The sequence below is a fragment of the Branchiostoma belcheri genome, unplaced genomic scaffold (assembly GCF_001625305.1).
Source record: "Branchiostoma belcheri isolate BF01 breed outbred unplaced genomic scaffold, Haploidv18h27 scaffold57, whole genome shotgun sequence".
In the NCBI taxonomy this organism is placed as follows: Eukaryota; Metazoa; Chordata; class Leptocardii; order Amphioxiformes; family Branchiostomatidae; genus Branchiostoma; species Branchiostoma belcheri.
The window spans coordinates 2,098,074-2,119,643 of record NW_017804209.1 but is presented as its reverse complement, the minus strand read 5'-3'; the positions used below and the strand labels follow the sequence as shown (position 1 = coordinate 2,119,643).

The 21,570-nt window shown below is 42.3% G+C and overlaps 2 protein-coding genes across 2 annotated transcripts in view; one reads left to right on the top strand and one right to left on the bottom strand.

Annotated features, from left to right (window-relative positions):
* LOC109481671 overlaps window positions 1-8,774 on the bottom strand; it is a 21,630-nt gene extending 12,856 nt beyond the window's left edge. The window contains exons 1-7 of the mRNA XM_019784246.1: window positions 8,726-8,774; window positions 6,409-6,496; window positions 4,984-5,073; window positions 4,056-4,334; window positions 3,521-3,566; window positions 2,603-2,741; window positions 2,127-2,231 (exon numbers count right to left, since the gene is read on the bottom strand). Coding sequence (XP_019639805.1) covers window positions 2,127-2,231; window positions 2,603-2,741; window positions 3,521-3,566; window positions 4,056-4,334; window positions 4,984-5,073; window positions 6,409-6,423 — 674 coding nt within the window. The 5' untranslated portion in view covers window positions 6,424-6,496; window positions 8,726-8,774. The remainder of the gene's footprint in view (window positions 1-2,126; window positions 2,232-2,602; window positions 2,742-3,520; window positions 3,567-4,055; window positions 4,335-4,983; window positions 5,074-6,408; window positions 6,497-8,725) is intronic.
* Window positions 8,775-10,108: 1,334 nt separating this feature from the next.
* Window positions 10,109-16,003, top strand: LOC109481737 (alpha-N-acetyl-neuraminyl-2,3-beta-galactosyl-1,3-N-acetyl-galactosaminide alpha-2,6-sialyltransferase-like). Its single transcript, XM_019784329.1, has 9 exons — window positions 10,109-10,122; window positions 11,196-11,251; window positions 11,928-12,029; window positions 12,454-12,627; window positions 12,861-12,906; window positions 13,796-13,941; window positions 14,316-14,521; window positions 15,131-15,238; window positions 15,492-16,003. The coding sequence occupies exons 3-9, from the start codon at window positions 11,928-11,930 to the stop codon at window positions 15,691-15,693; spliced, it is 984 nt and encodes a 327-aa protein (XP_019639888.1). The 5' UTR covers window positions 10,109-10,122; window positions 11,196-11,251; the 3' UTR covers window positions 15,694-16,003.
* Window positions 16,004-21,570: the final 5,567 nt, after the last annotated feature.

Sequence of the window (21,570 nt, the reverse complement as noted above, 5' to 3'; positions counted from 1 at the left end):
TATACACTGGCCACCCAGGCAGCATAGCTGATTTCGGGTGCCAAATAAGACAAAGATTAAACATACACAATATAACATACTTTAATACAGTAAACTAAACTAACTAAAGGCGCTCCTGCGCCGTTACCGTGCGTCTGAAGTAGGGTTAATTGTGTCAGGAAAAAGTGATAAATATTTCAGTGCGCTTTTTGTTCAGGAACAAACTAAGTGGGTAACGGTTTGTAATTGCATGGATTTTGGTACAATGTTGAGTAAACAAAAAAAGAATTGAAAGCAAAAAAGGAAAAGAAATACATTTGTTCTGTTCTCAAATAGTTTCACCTCTCTGTGAAGCTCTGTGACTATAATGTATAGAAAATTTACTGCAAATACATGCCCGAGGGGGAATTGCAGGTAAAACAACAGGCATGAAAACAGAAAATGCACGTACAATGGTATGAGAGACTGACCTCCATTCCTGATTTTCGTGTTTTTTACCTTTGAACGGCTAGGACTTTGAATATGGACTATGACTCTGTTTTGACGCATCGGACTTTTATGTTTACTGTATGTTGTCCTACTATATGTAACAATGTCTTGTGTAATTTTGCTGGGCCCCCTTGGAAAACAGCTAATGTAAGCTGAATGGGGTTACCCAGCCGTTTTAAGATGAAAAAAAAATATATACATTGTACAACACATATATATAGTATAAACCGTGGCAAAACGCGGTTACAAAGATCAGGCGAAACTCGCTACAAAAACGGACTGTCTCACCTGACGAGAAATCTGATCTGAAATCATGTCATTTACATAACAGAGACGCAGAGCGGACACAAATTGTCTTCGAAAATAGGACGGATCAAAAGTGCGCAAGGAGCTGCCTTGGGACATGGTTTAGAGCAGGGATTGTCATGTATAAATATCAGTATTTGACACAAAGTTTGTACTGCCACAGTTACACCACAGCAGTGGAATGTGTTAATCACTAACCTTAGTCCTGCGCATCGCGTCTGCTGCTGTTTCCAGGTCAGCTGGCTCTCATGACGTCACAGCGACGCGAGGTCACCGGGTCAACGGTCTACAGGTCACGTGGTGGCGTTTAGGAAAGGGACTTAAATTGTGTGGAATTAATATTGGCAAAAGAAAACGTTTTTTTTTTTCTTAGAGATTTTAATTTTTCTTTCTTGTTACTTTGTACTTTGTCGTTACCAAAGTTGAACTCGTGACAGATATGACCTGAGAACTTTTTTTGACTATTGAAAATTGTCCCGTCTATTTCTGGATCTGTATAGCAGAATAACATGTGGAGTGAGTGACGTCACTGACCTGTCACACCTACTGTTAACATGTTTGTCTAACTGAAACCTATTATTAATAGCTTAGAGCCGAGACCAGTTCGTAGCCTGGTTACCAAACCTATTGGAGCTTAGAGCCTAGACCCTGTCGCGGAAGAATTGGTGTGTGCACTGTTGTACTTTTACATGGCTGGACATGTAGTTATGACTTACATCGGCAAATCAGTTAATTTCAATCAAACTAATCGATTAACTTATCGATTGTTTACAGGATCGAGGCTCGAGCCTCACTCTCTCGGTGTATAACAAATGAAACTCAGACACGTTGTACACAACGTAATGGACAATGTTACACTGAACATATCCGGGCCAATATTACTGTCCATAGAACATATCCGGGTCAATCTTCCTGAGCCAATCTAACTGTCCACAGAACATATCTGGCTCAGGCTACCTGAGCCTAATCTCCAAGCAGATCCCTTTCGGTGGCAAAAAGACAGTATCAAATAGGCCAGGCAGTATCCAGAGAAGGTCGCCGGCCACCGACGGGTGGGTTAGCGACAAAAATACGGCCATATATAAAAAGCAAACGATCATTCCGCCACAACCTCTGCTTGGAGAGTACCTGAACCAATTTTACTGTCACTGTGACACCGATTTGCAGCTAAAAAGTAAAGCAACATCCATTATTTTCTACTCACAGTTTGTAGTCTAGTGTTGCTGTGCTAATCGTGATGTACAACCACTGTTGTGATCGGCCTTATTAACATAAATACACTGACAATAGTTCCAATACGTGATCGTCACTGGAAAGACCGGNCAAAATTAAAAAAAACAATCATCTCAAACAACGCGGGGCCGCTGCGCGTGTCCATGTGAGCCAGCGGGCCCCAGCCCAGCAGCGTGGACCTGCCCGCCTGCCGGTACAGCTCGGACATGGCGGGAACCACGTACCTGCAAAATTACATACACTCATCTCAAACAACACGGGAACCACGTACCTGCAAAATTAAATAGTATTACACTCATCTCAAACAACGCGGGAACCACGTACCTGCAAATAAACTCATCTCAAACAACAATGCAGAACAAGAGACTGGGCCAAAACACAGAACAACGTTTCACCTCTAAGTCTATGGTGGCAGGTAGATACACGTGTAGATATATATATATATAGTTGCTATTTGTTGTATATGTATTGATAAGATTTCGATTTTATTTATTTATTTATAGATATGGGACTTCAGGAAGAATAGTGTTGTATGCACTAATGGTGATCTAAAGAAGACAAACAAACAAACAAACAAACAAACAAACAAACGTACACCGACTGGAAACACAACACGCGCAGGCTCGTCCGGCTCCCGACATGCTGTTCGAACCCCAGCACAGGAGCGTCGTTCATCCTGATGACGCAATCAGCACTGTCGATCTCGTTCCCAGCCTTGTAGTTCAGAAGGTGGCCTGATCGTTCAACAAAGAACATTGTTTTAACCAAAAAGTACATTGTTTTAACCAAAAAGTACATTGTTTTAACCAAAAAGTACATTGTTTTAACCAAAAAGTACATTGTTTTAACCAAAAAGTACATTGTTTTTAGCAAAAAGTACATTGTTTTTAGCAAAAAGTACATTGTTTTTAGCAAACGGTACATTGCTTCTAACAAAAAGTACATTGTTTCTAAAAGTTTAGGTCCTGTACAGTAAATAACCAGGTAGCTGTAACCTTTTCTGTGTGGAGACGGGGCACGACACAGGCTACCTGCGAACTGAGGCCACGTGTTTACGTGCCAGATGTACATGTTACAACAATCCTGAACCTCTGATGCCATTTTTCTGTCCAGATTTACACTGATATGTGCAAACATGTTAATTAGGTGTGCAGATACAGATTTATCTACAAATATTTTTTTATTCACAGCCAAGGGTAAATCGCGAATCTAAAAATACCGCGGATTGTCCATTTTCCCGAAACCTCGAACTTTAAGCCCCGCGAAAATAAAGATAATTACAGTACTTTATTCAGCACTACTGGATTATAGAAGAGGCGTTCTAAAGAAAATGTAGATCAGAGTTAGCCTGGTTACCAAACCTGTTATAGCTCCCGAGTCCCATCCTCTCCTCACCACGGGAGCTGTAACAGGATCGGTAACCAGGCTAAGGAGAGGATGTATGACTCGGGAGCTATAGTAGGTTCAGTAACCATAGTAACCAGGCTAGATCAGAGATTGTCGCCAAACTTACCAGAATTGGATACCACGGCGCAAACACGACAGCGCATGCTCAGTTGCTGCATGATGGAGTGACAGTTTATAAACATTGTATCATCAAAGCAATTCACTCATCTGCGCATGTGCACAGCTCGATTGGAAAATTAGACAAAGCAGGGAATTAGACCTTTCCCCAACAGTCAGCAGCGCATGCGCAGTTACAGCTGTGTCTATACGGGTGAAGTTTATAAAACATGAAGTGACGTCATTTACGTCCCGCGATTCTTATGTGTTGTATCATAAATCTATTTAATATATTACATTTGAATAATTCAAAACATGACCAGTTGTCTTTGTTTCAATTAAGTATTTTAAAGCAGTTTACCAGTTATTAAATGGCACTTACATGTATTAACCGTTTGTCTCATATAAAACATGTGCTACATTAGACATGTACAATGTAAATCATATGCTACATTTGGCATTGTGGCAATATGAAGATGTGCTACTTTTAACATTATGACAATATAAAGCATTTGCTACATTTGACAAGAGAGCGCTCCTCTGACCTCTGACCCGTTTGGTACTCCGACGTAACCTCTCAGGGGGTTGACCCGGTCAAAGGGCGCAGGGGGCTCCACCGCCGGTTTGGGATCGCTCAGCGGGTCAGGTTTAACTGTGGCGTTTTGTAGCAGTTCTGACACTTTTGTTGTAGCATTTTGTAGTGATTCTGTTGAATTTCCGGAAAGTTGCGTACTGTTGAGATGTCGGCATGCGTTTCCGCCAAGGGTCCATCCTGGGGCCCCGGTAAGGGACAGCTGGCATCTGTGCAGCAACCATCCGGAATCCTGTAAAGCAATAGTGAAGTAAATGCATATTTCAGAAACACCCCCATAATGTCATTGAAATGTTTTCGCCCGGCCGTTGGAAGGCCCGCCTGTACGTTGCGATTGAACCGCCGATCGGGCGGGTATCGTTTACTTTTTTTTTTAATATGATGATGATGATGACTGGTTTATTTGCAACACGTGCTCAGACATACCGTTGCAGCCTTATCTGGCTGAATTAGGGCATGATACAACTCTTGTGTAATTCTTAAAATCCATCACATGTCTATACCCTTACAGACAAGGTACTATTACTAATTCATCAAAATTAATTCTACAAATGTAGGCTAAAAAGACAAGGTGATGACAAAATATATTCCAACATGCAATCACAAGATGTGGTGACGCCACCAACACAAGGGACAATACAATACTCATTTTCACCTGAGCGATGTGAGGAAAGTCGTGTAAAGTGCCTTTCCCAAGGGCACAAGATCGGTGACATGGGCAGGGTTCGAACCCGCGACCTCTCGGGTGTGAGCCGAACGCGCTACCGACTGCGCCACACGACCGTCCACACATGCACCTACCGTTTACTTCGAAATTCGCCATAGCTTTACGGATGATTGTCGCCTATGACTACTTTAAGTTTGAAACTTTCTTAACTCACCCGTCTGATGACCAGCCTGTCTGTCCGCAAAATGACGTACGTGAATCCGCACAGGAACACTGACGTCATCAACCCTAGTAAGAAGCTCACCTGGGGGAGAGAAACGCGTGTTTGTTTATTTGTTTGTGAGATTGTGCGTGCATTTTTACTCATCATATTTAATTTCTAACGCTGATCCTGTACATGCTTTTTCCCCCATGTTTTTGAATGGAAAGCATGTTTTTGAATGGAAAGCGTAAAAATAAAAATATAGTAAGAAACGGAAGAAAAGAAGTTTACACACAAAAACACCTGCAAACACACAAAAACACCTGCAAACACACAAAACATTCACTGACCACAGCGGTTTAAATGTACTCCACATGTTAGCAAGGTCGCTGATAACTAAAGGCACTATATAGCTATTTTTCATTTTCTGTTTTATTCTATTTTATTTTAATTCAATAGTAACAAGACTATACACTGGCCACCCAGGCAGCATAGCTGATTTCGGGTGCCAAATAAGACAAAGATTAAACATACACAATATAACATACTTTAATACAGTAAACTAAACTAACTAAAGGCGCTCCTCCGCCGTTACCGTGCGTCTGAAGTAGGGTTAATTGTGTCAGGAAAAAGTGATAAATATTTCAGTGCGCTTTTTGTTCAGGAACAAACTAAGTGGGTAACGGTTTGTAATTGCATGGATTTTGGTACAATGTTGAGTAAACAAAAAAAGAATTGAAAGCAAAAAGGAAAAGAAATACATTTGTTCTGTTCTCAAATAGTTTCACCTCTCTGTGAAGCTCTGTGACTATAATGTATAGAAAATTTACTGCAAATGCATGCCCGAGGGGGAATTGCAGGTAAAACAACAGGCATGAAAACAGAAAATGCACGTGCATGGTATGAGAGACTGACCTCCATTCCTGATTTTCGTGTTTTTTACCTTTGAACGGCTAGGACTTTGAATATGGACTATGACTCTGTTTTGACGCATCGGACTTTTATGTTTACTGTATGTTGTCCTACTATATGTAACAATGTCTTGTGTAATTTTGCTGGGCCCCCTTGGAAAACAGCTAATGTAAGCTGAATGGGGTTACCCAGCCGTTTTAAGATGGAAAAAAATATATACATTGTACAACACATATATATAGTATAAACCGTGGCAAAACGCGGTTACAAAGATCAGGCGAAACTCGCTACAAAAACGGACTGTCTCACCTGACGAGAAATCTGATCTGATATTATGTCATTTACATAACAGAGACGCAGAGCGGACACAAATTGTCTTCGAAAATAGGACGGATCAAAAGTGCGCAAGGAGCTGCCTTGGGACATGGTTTAGAGCAGGGATTGTCATGTATAAATATCAGTATTTGACACAAAGTTTGTACTGCCACAGTTACACCACAGCAGTGGAATGTGTTAATCACTAACCTTAGTTCTTCGCATCGCGTCTGCTGCTGTTTCCAGGTCAGCTGGCTCTCATGACGTCACAGCGACGCGAGGTCACCGGGTCAACGGTCTGCAGGTCACGTGGTGGAGTTTAGGAAAGGGAGTTAAATTGTGTGGAATTAATATTGGCAAAAGAAAACTTTTTTTTTCTTAGAGATTTTAATTTTTCTTTCTTGTTACTTTGTACTTTGTCGTTACCAAAGTTGAACTCGTGACAGATATGACCTGAGAACTTTTTTGACTATTGAAAATTGTCCCGTCTATTTCTGGATCTGTATAGCAGAATAACATGTGGAGTGAGTGACGTCACTGACCTGTCACACCTACTGTTAACGTGTGTGTCTAACTGAAACCTATTATTAATAGCTTAGAGCCGAGACCAGTCTAGCCTGGTTACCAAACCTATTGGAGCTTAGAGCCGAGACCCTGTCGCGGAAGAATTTATGTGTGCACTGTTCACTCGTTCTCATTCAAATGTACAAAATGCTGTCGCCACTCTTAACGACTAGGTATGAGCCAAATCATGGACCTCATCGTTGTTTTCTTCACTTTCCTATTTTAACTTACTATGTTTCACGAAAAATGTACCACAACACTAGGTTTGATTGATGACTTGAGAGAAATTATGGTCGCGGGTTGGATTTCTCCCCCTAAAAAGCGGCTGTCGCCTGAGACGAAATAGAAACTTAAAAAGCAACCTAAAACGTAGCAATTTGATTACGGCAGTAGTTTTCGGAAGTCAGATGGCCAGGCCCTCTGACTGATCAAGTCAGATCGCTCCTGATACTATTCTTGTACGTCATGCGAGGTGTTTCATACCTGTCGCCAAGTTCTGTAACATCCGTTACCGCTCAAGTAAGACGGTCGTGCAGTTGAGATAGAGTCACATATAAGACAAGAAGTTCCCATTTTGATGACTTTTACAAGTATTCTAGGTTTCTAAGAGAAGAAGAAAAGAGTGTGTGCTGTCATTTGTAGCCACCTTCGCTGAACAAATTGTTTTACTGTAATGAATGTAACATCCGTTACCGTTGTTTTTACCTTCAATTTTATTTTCTTCACCTGGTATATAAAAAGTCGCCCAGTTTTAAAATGTCCGTACTTATGCCCCCTTGTTCTCAAAGGATGAAGATAAAAACTTCAGATCTTCTTGGAGAAATAAACAAAAACGTCCGTTTTGTAACATCCGTTACCGGTAACGGAAGTTACACCTGTAGCGGAAAAGACGTAACAAGTGATTTAATTTCCCTTCCCTATCCACCATAAACATAATAGTTGGAAATGAAATAGAAAAAAATATGGATCCGAAGAAAAATAACCCTCTGTGGTGTCAACAGACTCAAATGTTCTACTCTTCTTTCCTTCCAGAGATATTTTTTGCTACTTCTATACACTGCATTTAGCTATCTTCATGTGTTCGATACGTGTATATTTACCAGTAAATAATGGGCTGACAGAAGTACTTTCATAGATACTGACGCCTAAACTAATGGCTTTTGAGGTGATGTCATGAATACAAGCTTTATCGTACACCCAATTCATGCTGATGTTCCAGTGTTTTTGCCGAACTAAAAATTGCATTGTTTACATATGTCTTATCTTAGTGCATAAATTTTCGGTAACTTCCCATGGCAATTAAGCTGTCCTTTTTTTGGTTATCATAATTTGAGATGTTTTCCTAAAAAATAAGGTAGGTTTGCCTGAAAAAACAGATCATCGATTTTTCGACCCAAAAAATCACCATTTTGTACATTTCAATGAGAACGAGCCTGTTGTACTTTTACATGGCTGGACATGTAGGTATGACTTACATCGGCAAATCAGTTAATTTAAATCAAACTAATCGATTAACTTATCGATTGTTTACAGGATCGAGGCTCGAGCCTCACTCTCTCGGTGTATAACAAATGAAACTCAGACACGTTGTACACAACGTAATGGACAATGTTACACTGAACATATCCGGGCCAATATTACTGTCCATAGAACATATCCGGGCCAATCTTCCTGAGCCAACCTTACTGTCCATAGAACATATCTGGCTCAGGCTACCTGAGCCTAATCTCCAAGCAGATCCCTTTCGGTGGCAAAAAGACAGTACCAAATAGGCCAGGCAGTATCCAGAGAAGGTCGCCGGCCACCGACGGGTGGGTTAGCGACAAAAATACTGCCATATATAAAAAGCTAACGATCATTCCGCCACAACCTCTGCTTGGAGAGTACCTGAATCAATTTTACTGTCACTGTGACACCGATTTGCAGCTAAAAAGTAAAGCAACATTCAGTATTTTCTACTCACAGTTTGTAGCCTAGTGTTGCTGTGCTAATCGTGATGTACAACCACTGTGGCCTTATTAACACAAATACACTGACAATAGTTCCAATACGTGATCGTCACTGGAAAGACCGGTTTTGCAATGCGGTGGCAAATAGCGTGCCCAGAACAGTGCTGATCTAGATCTATGCCAGACTGAGTTAGTGTCACGTGATCTAGGCCCAGGCAAGGTTCTGGATAGTTTTGGTTATCTAGAAGTAGCCTCTACCAGGCTTCAGGAGGCGGCTGGAAAGAGTAGAAATAGGCCAAACAGAGAGATAAGCATGCCAAGGGAGTTTGTCCGTTGAGAGAACAGTTGGGGTGCGGCGAACTGTTCTCTCAAAGGACAAACTCCCTTGTCATGCTTATCTCTCTGTTTGGCCTATTTCTACTCTTACCAGCCGCCTCCTGAAGCCTGGTAGAGGCTAATCCAGAAGCGTGCCTGAGCAAATTTGGATACAGCATTATGGACGTCCTCTCGGATGGAACTTCACAGTCTCTTCTCCTGGTTGATATTCGGAAACGTGACAGTCATCTGCTATATTACATGTATATTTCGGCAAATCTAGTAGATACAGACACTATAGTGTGTTACGCCGAAGGGTGGTTATACCTATACAGATACAGAAGCTGGTGTGTTACGCCGAAGGGTGGTTATACCTATACAGATACAGAAGCTGGTGTGTTACGCCGAAGGGCGGTTATACTGGCTATACAGATACAGATACAGATACAGAAGCTGGTGTGTTACGCCAAACCCGGATACGGAAGCATGTTACGCCGGGGGCAGTTATACCGGATATACAGAAATCGTTACGGCTACCAGACATCTTGGAGTTTTGGGTAAAACCTTATGGTCTCATTCATGAATTACTCCGAGTGTACCCCCTAAAAGAGTACCAAGTCAAAAACTAAACGGCTGTATGAACGCGTGTTTTTATTGGTGAGAATTTTCCCTTTAGCCATCCCAACTGATGTAAAACGTCAAAGCGGTGAAAGCTTGTTTGTAACTGATGAAATTAGGACGTAATTGTCGGCAGCCGCGCGCTAGGTCGGACGTGCACAGTCCAGTGTTGTGAGTTGTGCGGTCGTAGGTTTGCAGCGCGGGAGGACCTCTTGCGGGCAGCCGCTAGGTGCACTTTGTAATTCCCATAAAAAGGGATTGTGTGTTTAGAAGTCGTTGGCAATTTTTTTATGAGAAGTAGAGTAAGTGTGCTCAACATAGCAAGAAAGATATCAATTGATTTAATGTAGGATCATAGGGAACACGGTCTCGTAAGTCACTCATTAATGCATGGTTTCTAATGTATGGAAAAAACTCATGAATGAGACCTTATATATAAACGTTATGAGAGCAGAATTGCAGGGAAGGTCGCTCCAAGGTAAGTTTTGTTTTCTACACTCTACTTTTTTGCCAACATGTAATCACCAGACGTGGTGACGACACACTCAAGTTTTTTCAACTTATATTATTGCCGCCACCAACACAGGGGACAAATACATTACAGGACAATACTCATTTACACCTGAGCTAAGTGAGGAAGGCCGTGCCTTTCCCAAGGGCACAAGATCGGTGGCATGTCAGGACTCGAACCCGGGACTCATTGTTCCGTGTCGCGCACTCTGCCGCTACGCCACACGACCACACTCAAGTTCAACTTATATTAATTTCGCCACCAACACAGGGGACAAAACAATTCTCATTTTCACCTGAGCGAGTGCCTTTCCCAAGGGCACAAGATCGATGGCATGTCAGGACTCGAACCCGGGACCCATTGTTCCGTGTCGCGCACTCTGCCGCTACGCCACACGACCACACTCAAGTTCAAATTATATTAATTTCGCCACCAACACAGGGGACAAAACAATTCTCATTTTCACCTGAGCGAGTGCCTTTCCCAAGGGCACAAGGTCGATGGCATGTCAGGACTTCACCAGAAAGGACTGAGAACCTTCAGTACGATCATGAAAGAAAAACAACCCATACCCTTCACACTACGCCTCATAATATAATATCAATGACTACGATGTTTGGTTGTTATCTAAGATCCAAATGTTTAAAAAAAGACAGGGATGTTTGTTTTCTTTGGTCCGTTTAAAGAATTTGTTTTGTTCGAGAGTCCCGAAGCTAGTCAGGAAGGCGGCGGTAGACATGACTACATGCATGGAGCAGGATACGCAGTCGCCATGACAGTCTAGTCAGGAGGGAGGGGGGTAGACATGACTACATGCATGGAGCAGGATACGCAGTCGCCATGACAGTCGGCGTGTTGTTACATCCATAACTTAACAGCGGCATTGTTGTCCCTACATAGAACATCCTGTTCAGATTTCACGGGCTTTGTAATGATATGATATGATATGATATGATATGTTATAATATGATATGATATGATATGATATGATATGATATGATATGATATGATATGAATCTTTATTGCATGTTCTTGCCCAGATGGGCTAAATGCACAAGAGGATGTCCAGTATGTAAAGCACGAGTATTTCATACCGGTACGCTATATTCTGATGTAAAGTGTTAGGAATCTATACATAATACTATAAACTACCTATCATCTACTGTTAGTTGCCTTTTCTTCTCTCTTTTTGAAACATTTGGAAACATAATTACATAGTTTGTCTACTGTACATTCGTTCTTGTATGACATCAAGTGTTCAAACATGTCCTGCTTTGACATTTTCTTACATATCTTGTCTAATTGTAAAGTTTCGAATAGCTCTTGGCGTTCATCTTTATATAATGTACAGTCAAGTATAAAGTGTATCTGTAATAAAAAGACATTAAGCCAGATTGGTTGCTGAAGTCCAGACAGTGTGCTGATTGGTTGCTGTAATGCAGCAGTGTGCTGATTGGTTGCTGTAGTCCAGACAGTGTGCGGATTGGTTGCTGTAGTGCAGCAGTGTGCTGATTGGTTGCTGTAGTGCAGCAGTGTGCTGATTGGTTGCTGTAGTGCAGCAGTGTGCTGATTGGTTGCTGTAGTGCAGCAGTTTGCTGATTGGTTGCTGTAGCGCAGCAGTGTGCGGATTGGTTGCTGTAGTCCAGACAGTGTGCTGATTGGTTGCTGTAGTGCAGCAGTGTGCTGATTGGTTGCTGTAGTGCAGCAGTGTGCTGATTGGTTGCATTGAAGTCTGAATTGTGTATATTTAGTGTATATCTTTCTATCTCCAGATGAATACGCGCAGGCGCTGTTGGTTGCTGACGTCACTGTTCCTTGTGGGGCTCACATGCGCATGCGTCTTCCTGACCACGGATAGGTTTGTCACCAAATGGGTCAGTGTTTTTTATAGTTGTTTTTTTTTAAATCTTGCATTATTACCCTCTAGCCGTTCTGATAGCTTTTCTTAATATTCCCTTTAGGTCATGTTATTTGATTTACCTATCCAGACTGTGAATGGTACAAGGTAGCACGTGATTCACAGTATGGCCGGAATAGGTGCTCAAATCAACATGGCCTAATCTTAGCATGAAAGTTCATCTGTGTTGGTACAAGTCATTATGAAAAAAAGACTAAGCTTTAACTTCCAACACTTGAATTATGGAAGTCCCAATTCTGTACTTCAAGTGTTGGAAGTTAAAGCTTAGTCTTTTTTCTCATAATGGCCTAATCTGCTAAGCCATACGTGACTGATGAACCTCTTCCACTGTATTATTCTCGCCTTGTTTTTGCCAACCTAAGACTTCCTCACGACTCCAGCAGGACTTCTCACCACGACAAACGGCCGACCGCAAAGAGTCGTCAGAGAGACGCACAACAACGCCAGAACGGAGTCCGGAATCTGCCGGAGAACCACCGAAAACACGTGATCCGGAACCAATGGACGCCGTGAACCCGCTGAAGGGTTATGTGGGGGTGCCTGATGAGTCAAAGGTCAGAACGTTTTAGATCAATAAAAACAATAAATATACATCCTGTTGCAATTTTGTAGCCGGAGGGATTTAGACTCCTGTCACCATATAATATGGATGTGCTTGATTAAGAATTAACAGAGCAGACCATATGCGAAGGTAAACATTATGCATTTGCTTTGCAAATGTTACCTTCCTAGTTTATCCGTTTGTTGATTTTAAACGCATTTTTGTCATGACGTCACTACCGTGCAGCAACTGAACCTGAGCTGTGGCGCCTGCGCACTGGTGACCGGTTCAGGTTAGTTCACAAACACGTTCCCCGGTGAGCATGCGCAGGGAGCGAAGGTGTAACATTTGGAAAAAGGCTTAACAAACACCTTCGGTGGTGCGCATGCACAGAATGGGAAGGTGTAACATTCGGGAAATAAGGTTTCTTTAGTTATATACACGGTTTGGTGAAGAGACGAACGAATGTTTAAAGTTAAAACTTTTGGTCCAACACAAAAAATTCTCTCACCTAGAGCTTTCGACCAGTCACTCTGGTCTTCCTCAGTAGACTGACCCAGTGAGGCTTGTCACGTGGCTTCTTTGAAGTGTGACGTCAACACTGGGTCAAAGGTATCTGGTAGACGATGTCGGCCCCCGTCGCGGTTCAATGTAGGGTGATGGGCCCTGGTGTATATGGCTTCCTTCATACCTCTCAAGAAATAGTCTTGTTCAGTGTCTAAAATCCTTACAGTGTCAAGTGAAACAAAATGTCCGGGTGACTCTATGTGGATGTGTTGAGACACCTCAGAACTGGCAGAGCTAGACCGTGTATGTTCTTGAAACCTGGCTTTTAGAGACCTTTCTGTTTCCCCACTTCACCGGGTCAGTCTACTGAGGAAGACCAGAGTGACTGGTCGAAAGCTCTAGGTGAGAGAATTTTTTGTGTTGGACCAAACGTTTTAACTTTAAACATGTAATTACCAACACAGATGAACTTTCATGATAGACGAACGAATGTTGGACCCACTTTCTACTAGATAAAGTGTTTTTTTTGTTGTTGTTGTTGCTAGAATTGAGCAGCGTTTTCTTTAACCTCCAATAAAAGATTCTTACAAACACAGGGAAGAAGTAGACTAGCTGACATCTTGTGTGATTCGGCTTCTGTTTATCCGAACTAAGCTCTACTCTGCCTCCTTCAGGTCGGATGCTGAACTACAAGGCTGGGAACGAGATCGACCAGGCCGATTGCGTCATTAGGATGAACGAGGGGCCCGTTGTGGGGTACGAAAAGCATGTCGGGAGTAAAACAACGCTGCGCGTCATTGCTCACCCGTCTATTTTATATGTAAGTGTGATATTCTTTCACTCTCTTCTAAAGTTTTCGATGTATAAGCAAGATGTCTATATCGCAATATGTTCAGCGGAACCCACATGTCCCACATAACCAACCATGTCCTGTCGTTGAGAACTAGTCGTGAATAAGGTAATCTGTGGTTGTGAGTTGGTCGGCGAGGTTACGTACTAATCTTTAGAATAAGGCAGGTTGTACCTTTGTGAGTAGATGTCTGTCTTAGCGTGACTGAATCTGCGCTCCTAGCGGCCGGCCCGGTATTACACCTTCTCAAGAAGAAGGGGCGGCTTGTGTAATAGCAGGCCGGCCGCTAGGAGCGCAGATTTAGTCAGGCTAATGTCCGTCTCATCGGCGGGTTTTTACTGCAGGTCGCCTTGGATGCGGCTATTTTGGAGGGAAACTACAAAGTTCTCGTCTGGGGGCCAAGCAAGGAAATGGACGCCAAGACAGGAAAAACCTACCCGAAAGTGACATCCTTGCAGGACAGACACCCGAACTTACAGGTTTATAAACTGACCGAGGACAAGATACGGTACGGCGACAGGGTGTTTGAAGCAGAGACTGGACTTCCAAGGTGGGGTATTATCACTCACTAACTCAGTCACTCACTCACTCACTCACTCACTCACTCACTCACTCACTCACTCACTCACTCACTCACTCACTCACACACTCACTCACTCACTCACACACTCACTCACTCACTCACTCACTCACTCATTCACTCACACACTCACTCACTCACTCACTCACACACACTCACTCACTCACTCACACACTCACTCACTCACTCACTCACTCACTCACTCACTCACTTACACACTCACTCACTCACTCACTCACTTACACACTCAATCACTCACTCACTCACACACTCACACACTCACACACTCACTCATTCACTTACTCACTCATTCACTCACTCACTCACACACTCACTCACTACACACTCAATCACTCACTCACTCACACACTCACTCATTCACTTACTCACTCACTCACTCACTCATTCACTCATTCACTCACACTCAACCACTCACTCACTCACTCACTCACTCACTTACACACTCAATCACTCACTCACTCACTAACACACTCACTCTCTCACTCACGTTGCTTTACGTTTACATGCCACTTCGCAGGATTTTCATGCTCTAAAGTGCTGCTGTACATTTGTTCACAGAGAGAAGTCTGGAACGTGGCTCAGTACAGGCTGGTGGACAGTCTTGGTCGCTATGGAAATCTGTGACGTCATCAAAGTTTACGGAATGATCCCCGAGGGTTACTGCAGGTCCATTTTTAAATTTATACTTACATTTGGAAAGCTTTTTTTGCCTTCAGGATTGTTTTCGGCGAGATCATTAAAATAGGCTAATTTTATTTTCACATCTTACAATTCTATATATGACGTAATTTGACTGATACTGCTGGCAGTTACCCCCATCATGTTTTATAATGCTGTAAGAAAGTATGGCTTTGATCAGACACCCTTAAATACCCCCAGGCAGCGATGCACTAACTGTACAGTTGTTTGTCATGTGCAGAAACCACCCGGATGATCAGACATTTTATCACTACTTCACTGGCAGAAGGTACCGCATGGAAGACTACAAGGAGTGCGCGTATCAAAACGAACAGCAGGATTTCCGCGGTGGCAGCCACAAATATCTAACGGAGAAGGCGATATTCGCGCGATGGGCGCCTCTGAACAACATCACCTTCATCAACCCCTCATGGGACCTTTAGGCAGTACCTAGCAGATCCGCTAGGGCGCCACAGAACAACATCACCTTCATCAACCCCTCATGGGACCTATAGGCAGTACTTATTAGAGCTGCTAGGGGGCCACTACCTCTTCTCGTGCTGCCCATTTTAGCTCTTTTATAAAAGCACCTTCAGAAGTTAAGCGATAAGTAGTCACAAGGTCAAAGGAGCGTCATGATGTGTTGTGCATTGCGTCATGATGTGTTGTGCATTACGTCATGATGTGTTGTGCATTACGCTATCGAGGCATTTTAACTGAACTTTCACTGCTGCAGTTTTCGCTGTTGTCAAATAAACGCCTGAACAAACTTGAGTCGTTATTGTGTTGATTTGAACTGTTCGCCCTGCCTATATATGGTACGCACCTTCCTGTGTGAGTGTCCAGACCTGAAGCCTTTCGTCTGGTTTCTCCATTTCACGGTACACAACTCTAGATAATGATAACTCGGGAAACAAGAAAAAATACTACAAGTCATACCAGTAGTTCACACAGCGTATCATTTCAATCTTTTAGTAATAGTTACATTGGAGAAACCAAGCGCTTCTAGCTCTGCTTGACTGTTTCTAACAGTCAATTAGATATAGAAGTCCAAATACTACGTAATGGGCCTAAATCCCCCTCCTAGCTATGATTGGCGGATATTTTTCCGCCAATGAGATATAGGAGGTTACCATGTAATCTTATCTTTCAAATAGCTCTGTTAGCATTTAATTTAACATTTTAATGTCTTGGGGTGGTGGGACTACGGCGCACAGATATGTCAACTTGTATATTTAAATGTTAATTGTACCTTTTTTGTTGTGTGGCGCTGTTAATATAAGTTGTTAACTTGAGTGCAACGTCACACTGTCCTTGTTATGCTTTTACGTTTTGATGATTAAAGAAAATTACACCTAGTGAGAGATAAGCTAATTTCGACTTCTTCAAACTATGGTTTGGATTTAAGTGGAAGTATCACCCACCCACTCCCCCGAGGATCAAATCCGGAAGGGTTAACGTACATCATCGTCGTAACTTGAACAGGTTATCCGATCTCTGATATCTAGAGTCCGTTATCGTACATTATCACCGTAACCTGGACAGATTATCCCATCTCAGATATCCGAAGCCCTTTGAGACATCAGCAGATTGCTGCCCGGATCCGTTGATCTGCTCACCTGACCCGCAGGCCACGGCTAACGTCCCAGCGGTGACCTGACCGAGGCTGATCAATCCCCGGGCCATGTCCGACCGTGGCTGATCAATGTTTCTGTCACGTCGCAGCCGCGTTTCGGCGCTTTTGATCTGTCCTTGGCCTAAATACGTCGCGTTATGACAGGACTCTGACCATCTATCAAAATTAGCCCCGCTGATTTTCTATAGCAATAATCGCCGCTGCGTACTTATCTATCCATCACCTGTGTTCTAACGAGCGAGCCCGTGTTCCCGGGATTATGTGATTAAGAGAAGTTGTGGGAGGGTCATGAAGGTCGATGACACGATGTCATCCTAAGTATCGTAATCATAAAACTGTCCTGCAACCCAAACTTTTGATTCGAGCTGTCTTCTGAAGCGAAGAGAATTTATGGATAAAAAAACATGGAATTTGCAGCCGACGGCTGAATTACGTCCGCTGTACATCAAAATTCGTTAAACATTCATTTACACAAGCATTAACACAAATATCCACATCATTATTCACAAAGTCCTTGAAATGCTGTGTCTAAGACAAACAATAATTGTACCGCTCCGTTCTACATTTGACAAGGCTGAGTTTTTTTACTGGAACGAGTGGTGTGCTCAGTGGTGGTGCCCCTCCTGGGTGGTAGCCAGTGTTGGAAGTCCTGCGATCGGAGAACTTTCCTATCAAAGTTCAGGCAAAGCTGGACCCTTCGGTCTTCTACCGTAGGTAAGTCCAGATGTTGGAACAAGGACTCAGCTCATGGCTTAAGATAATAAATAACTGTTCTTGGCTGTAAATTAGCAAAATACAATTAGCAAACTACACTTGACAGGCCAAATCAGTGTATGTCTCTGTACAGTTCAATCTATCTTCGTTTGTCTCTTGCTAAGTCTCTGAGGTATTTCAGAGACTCGAGTCTGATGTTATGATTAAGATAAAGTTTACAGTCGTCGACAAGGCTGATGAGGAGACCTTCACGTGGTCTTCCTTGTCTGGGTTTGAGTTTGAGGCTCATGGTTAAATCAGCACGGAAACTGATTACGGACTCACGGAGGTACCGAACGTTGTCACGTAAGCTCTGATAGTTGGAGACGTAACTTCAGTTCAGTAGGGTCGTGTGGCGTAGCGGCAGAGTGCTCGACTCAGAAGCCAGAGTCCCGGGTTCGAGTCCTGGTATGCCACCGATCTTGTGCCCTTGGGAAAGGCACTTAACACGACTTTCCTCACTTAACTCAAGTGAAAATGAGTATTGTCCTGTCCTGTATTTGTCCTCTGCGTTAGTGACGGTATAAAATAAGATGATATAACTTTAGTGTGCCGTCACCATGTCTAGTCATGAAATGTTGGAATAAAAAAATATAAGAAAACTTCAGTTCGAGATGTCGGAAGGATGAAAGAAGTCCCCCCGGGGCAGTACGCGGCTTCGCGGTGTCTGTACCTGCGGGTTACGCACCTTCGGGTGGCAACTTGACTGATCGCCCGACGTGTGAACAAGGTGAAACTCACAAGAGGTAGCGCAGTTCGTGCCGCCTGAAGACGGAACCGACATGGCAAGCGCGGAATATAAAACCCTTCTGCTTCTCACACAGTCTGGGGAAACTTTGGCTCCCAACGTGGAATAACATTTGGTGTCTGTAAGGTGTGGCGAGTAGGAAAACAACCATTAAATGTAAAAAAAAAAATTAATATGAATCTAATCAACAGAATTCCATTGATGTCTAGGCAAAAAAAATGTTCATTCAAGCAGCAGCCATTTCTTACGAGAATAATTTATTATTAATCCATTTGCGCGAGTACAGTTTCGCCTGCAGGCTGTTAGTCAAATCAAGTCAATCTTTATTGTACAACAATTGTAACGGGTACAATGTACTACATATCCAGCTAGCATCTACTCTCACGTCTACAGTATTACCTACAAGTTCTATGTATCGAAAATAACATTCTATTTCAAAAGTTAATATGGTACATGTATATATATATATACATGTATATATATATACATGTACTATATTAACTTTTGAAATGGAACATGGCTGACATGATAATGTACAAGTTAGTCTTCTCGCGTTGGCAGTCAGACCAGGTAAATCAGTGATCTCAGGGACGGGAGGAATGTGTGCAATTAACTACCCGCATTGTGAGGGTGCATTGTGTGCCGATATTGAGAATCGCTATCGCTATTAAAGTGCATCACGGATTGCTTAATTTTATCACTTTGCATCTAACAGCATCCCAATCGCCATAATGATGTATAAGTAAATCTTTATTGCATGTTCCTCTTCAAAGGGCTAAATGCAGCTGTGACCAAAAACAGTCTAGAGGGTATAAACATGAAGTATTGCATACTTAAACTACGGTCAATCGATGCTGACTCAGCATACCGAGTACGTGTGATGGACGTGCTCAAGCATCGGTAGTGAGATTCCACAATCCGTCACCAGCTAGCTCGAACTACTCCTGAAGTATTACTGCTAGTACTGAGGAATAATCAGGTATTACTGATAGTACTGAGGAATAATCAGGTATTAATGCTAGTACTGAGGAATAATCAGGCATAACTGCTAGTACTGAGGAATAATCAGGTATTACTGCTAGTACTGAGGAATAATCAGGTATTACTGCTAGTACTGAGTAATGAATAATCAGTGTGATACGTGTGATGGAAGTGCCCCGACATCAGCATTGGGATTACGCAATCCGTCACCAGTAAGCCCCTGTAAGAACTCCTCGGCACATCTACAGAAACGTTTCCAGCGAGCATTGGGAGAAATTGGGGGCAAAAGGGTCGCGGCTAATCCACTCCGGGGTCAGATTGAACAGGCTAGGTGACGGAGTCGATCACAGAAACGTATTGAATAAACCCAGATCTGCGTTACTAACTTTGGAAGGGTCGTCCTTTGAAGAATTGGTTTAATTACACTTTATTCGGATTTTACGTTTATATATATACGTAATCAACATACAGTTGTAACAGGTATGAAAGTGATGCATTCCAATATCCTACAGACTTGGTGCCTTTAGGCAGAGTTGTACCGACTAGTGAAAAGCACGTTATCCTCTTTATATATGTAATAATGAACACATAAGGATTGAAGGAGCAGCATTAATGTTTGCAACATAATGTCTCTACTACCGATTGAAACATTTCCTTTGAAGTTTTTATCATAAAAATACGGCCTTTCCTGTTGAATTTCATTTTTAATATGAATGTGATGACAAATGATGTAACCAGAAATAGTAACCCTAACCGTATCTGAAAAAATAACATTACTTGCTTGCTTACTTACTTAACTTAGGCCTCGATATTAACACTGATGGTTTGTAAATACATATCGACCAGAGCGCCATTTTCTTGTGTAGAATTCTTTTGATGTAAAATGGTCTAATTGGAAAATGTTTAAGTCCACTTCAAGTTACAAGAATGAACAACAACTTTAAATGGATGTCAAGCTGAGAGGCCACGTCCTAAACCAGTCAGTATCTGTATTCTTTATCTGTATAGCCGGTATAACCGCCCTTCGGCGTAACACACCAGCTTCTGTATCTGTATAGCCGGTATAACCGCCCTTCGGCGTAACACACCAGCTTCGCAGGCACGCGACGCGGCGGCAGCTAGCTATATCACACCGAACGACTTGTTACACTCAATCATTGCACATTTAATTGCTTGAGTTGTTTAAAGCTTTCTAGTGATGATGCCCCAACTGTGCTTGGTGGCAACGAGTTTCAGTCTACGATAGTTCTGGGGAAATACGAGTTTTTGAATACCTCAATTCTTGGTTGATAACTCTGATATTTGAAGGCATTACTGTATCACATTGTCGTGCCAGAACTACCCGCTTAAGGGCGCTCTGACGGTCAGCATATCAAATGCTGATGATCAGTCTTACTAGCTATACCTCCGTGAATTCCATTCGATAGACGATAAACTACACGGGCTGGAAAAAAAGGAGCCTACATTTCCACAACCTGTAGCTTCCCCGCTAAATATATCACAAACATTGCTTCTCCATACTATTCCTCAGTACTAGCAGTAATACCTGATTATTACTCAATACTAGCAGTGATACCTGATTATTCCTCAGTACTATCAGTAATACCTGATTATTCCTCAATACTAGCAGTGATACCTGATTATTCCTCAGTACTAGCAGTAATACCTGATTATTCCTTAGTACTAGCAGTAATACCTGATTATTCCTCAGTACTAGCAGTAATACCTGATTATTGCTTAGTACTAGCAGTAATACTTGATTAGTCTTCAGTACTAGCAGTAATACCTGATTATTCCTCAGTACTAGCAGTAATACTTGATTATTCCTTAGTACTAGCAGTAATACCTGATTATTCCTCAGTACTAGCAGTAATACCTGATTATTGCTTAGTACTAGCAGTAATACCTGATTATTCCTCAGTACTAGCAGTGATACCTGATTATTCCTCAGTACTAGCAGTAATACCTGATTATTCCTCAGTACTAGCAGTAATACCTAATTATTCCTCAGTACTAGCAGTAATACCTGATTATTCCTCAGTACTAGCAGTAATACCTGATTATTCCTCAGTACTAGCAGTAATACCTGATTATTCCTCAGTACTAGCAGTTATACCTAATTATTCAGTGTTTGTAATGACTACACAAAGAATCTGTGTCCGTCCTTATGAAACCCCATATTGCCGATCGCTACGCCATGCT

Coding starts and splice junctions, on each gene's coding strand:
- LOC109481737 (XM_019784329.1), top strand. CDS start 11,928: ATGAATACGCGCAGGCGCTGTTGGTTGCTGACGTCACTGTTCCTTGTG. Junction 12,628..12,860: donor GGGTGCCTGATGAGTCAAAG/GTCAGAACGTTT, acceptor ACTACCGTGCAG/CAACTGAACCTGAGCTGTGG. Junction 15,239..15,491: donor ATCCCCGAGGGTTACTGCAG/GTCCATTTTTAA, acceptor TGTCATGTGCAG/AAACCACCCGGATGATCAGA.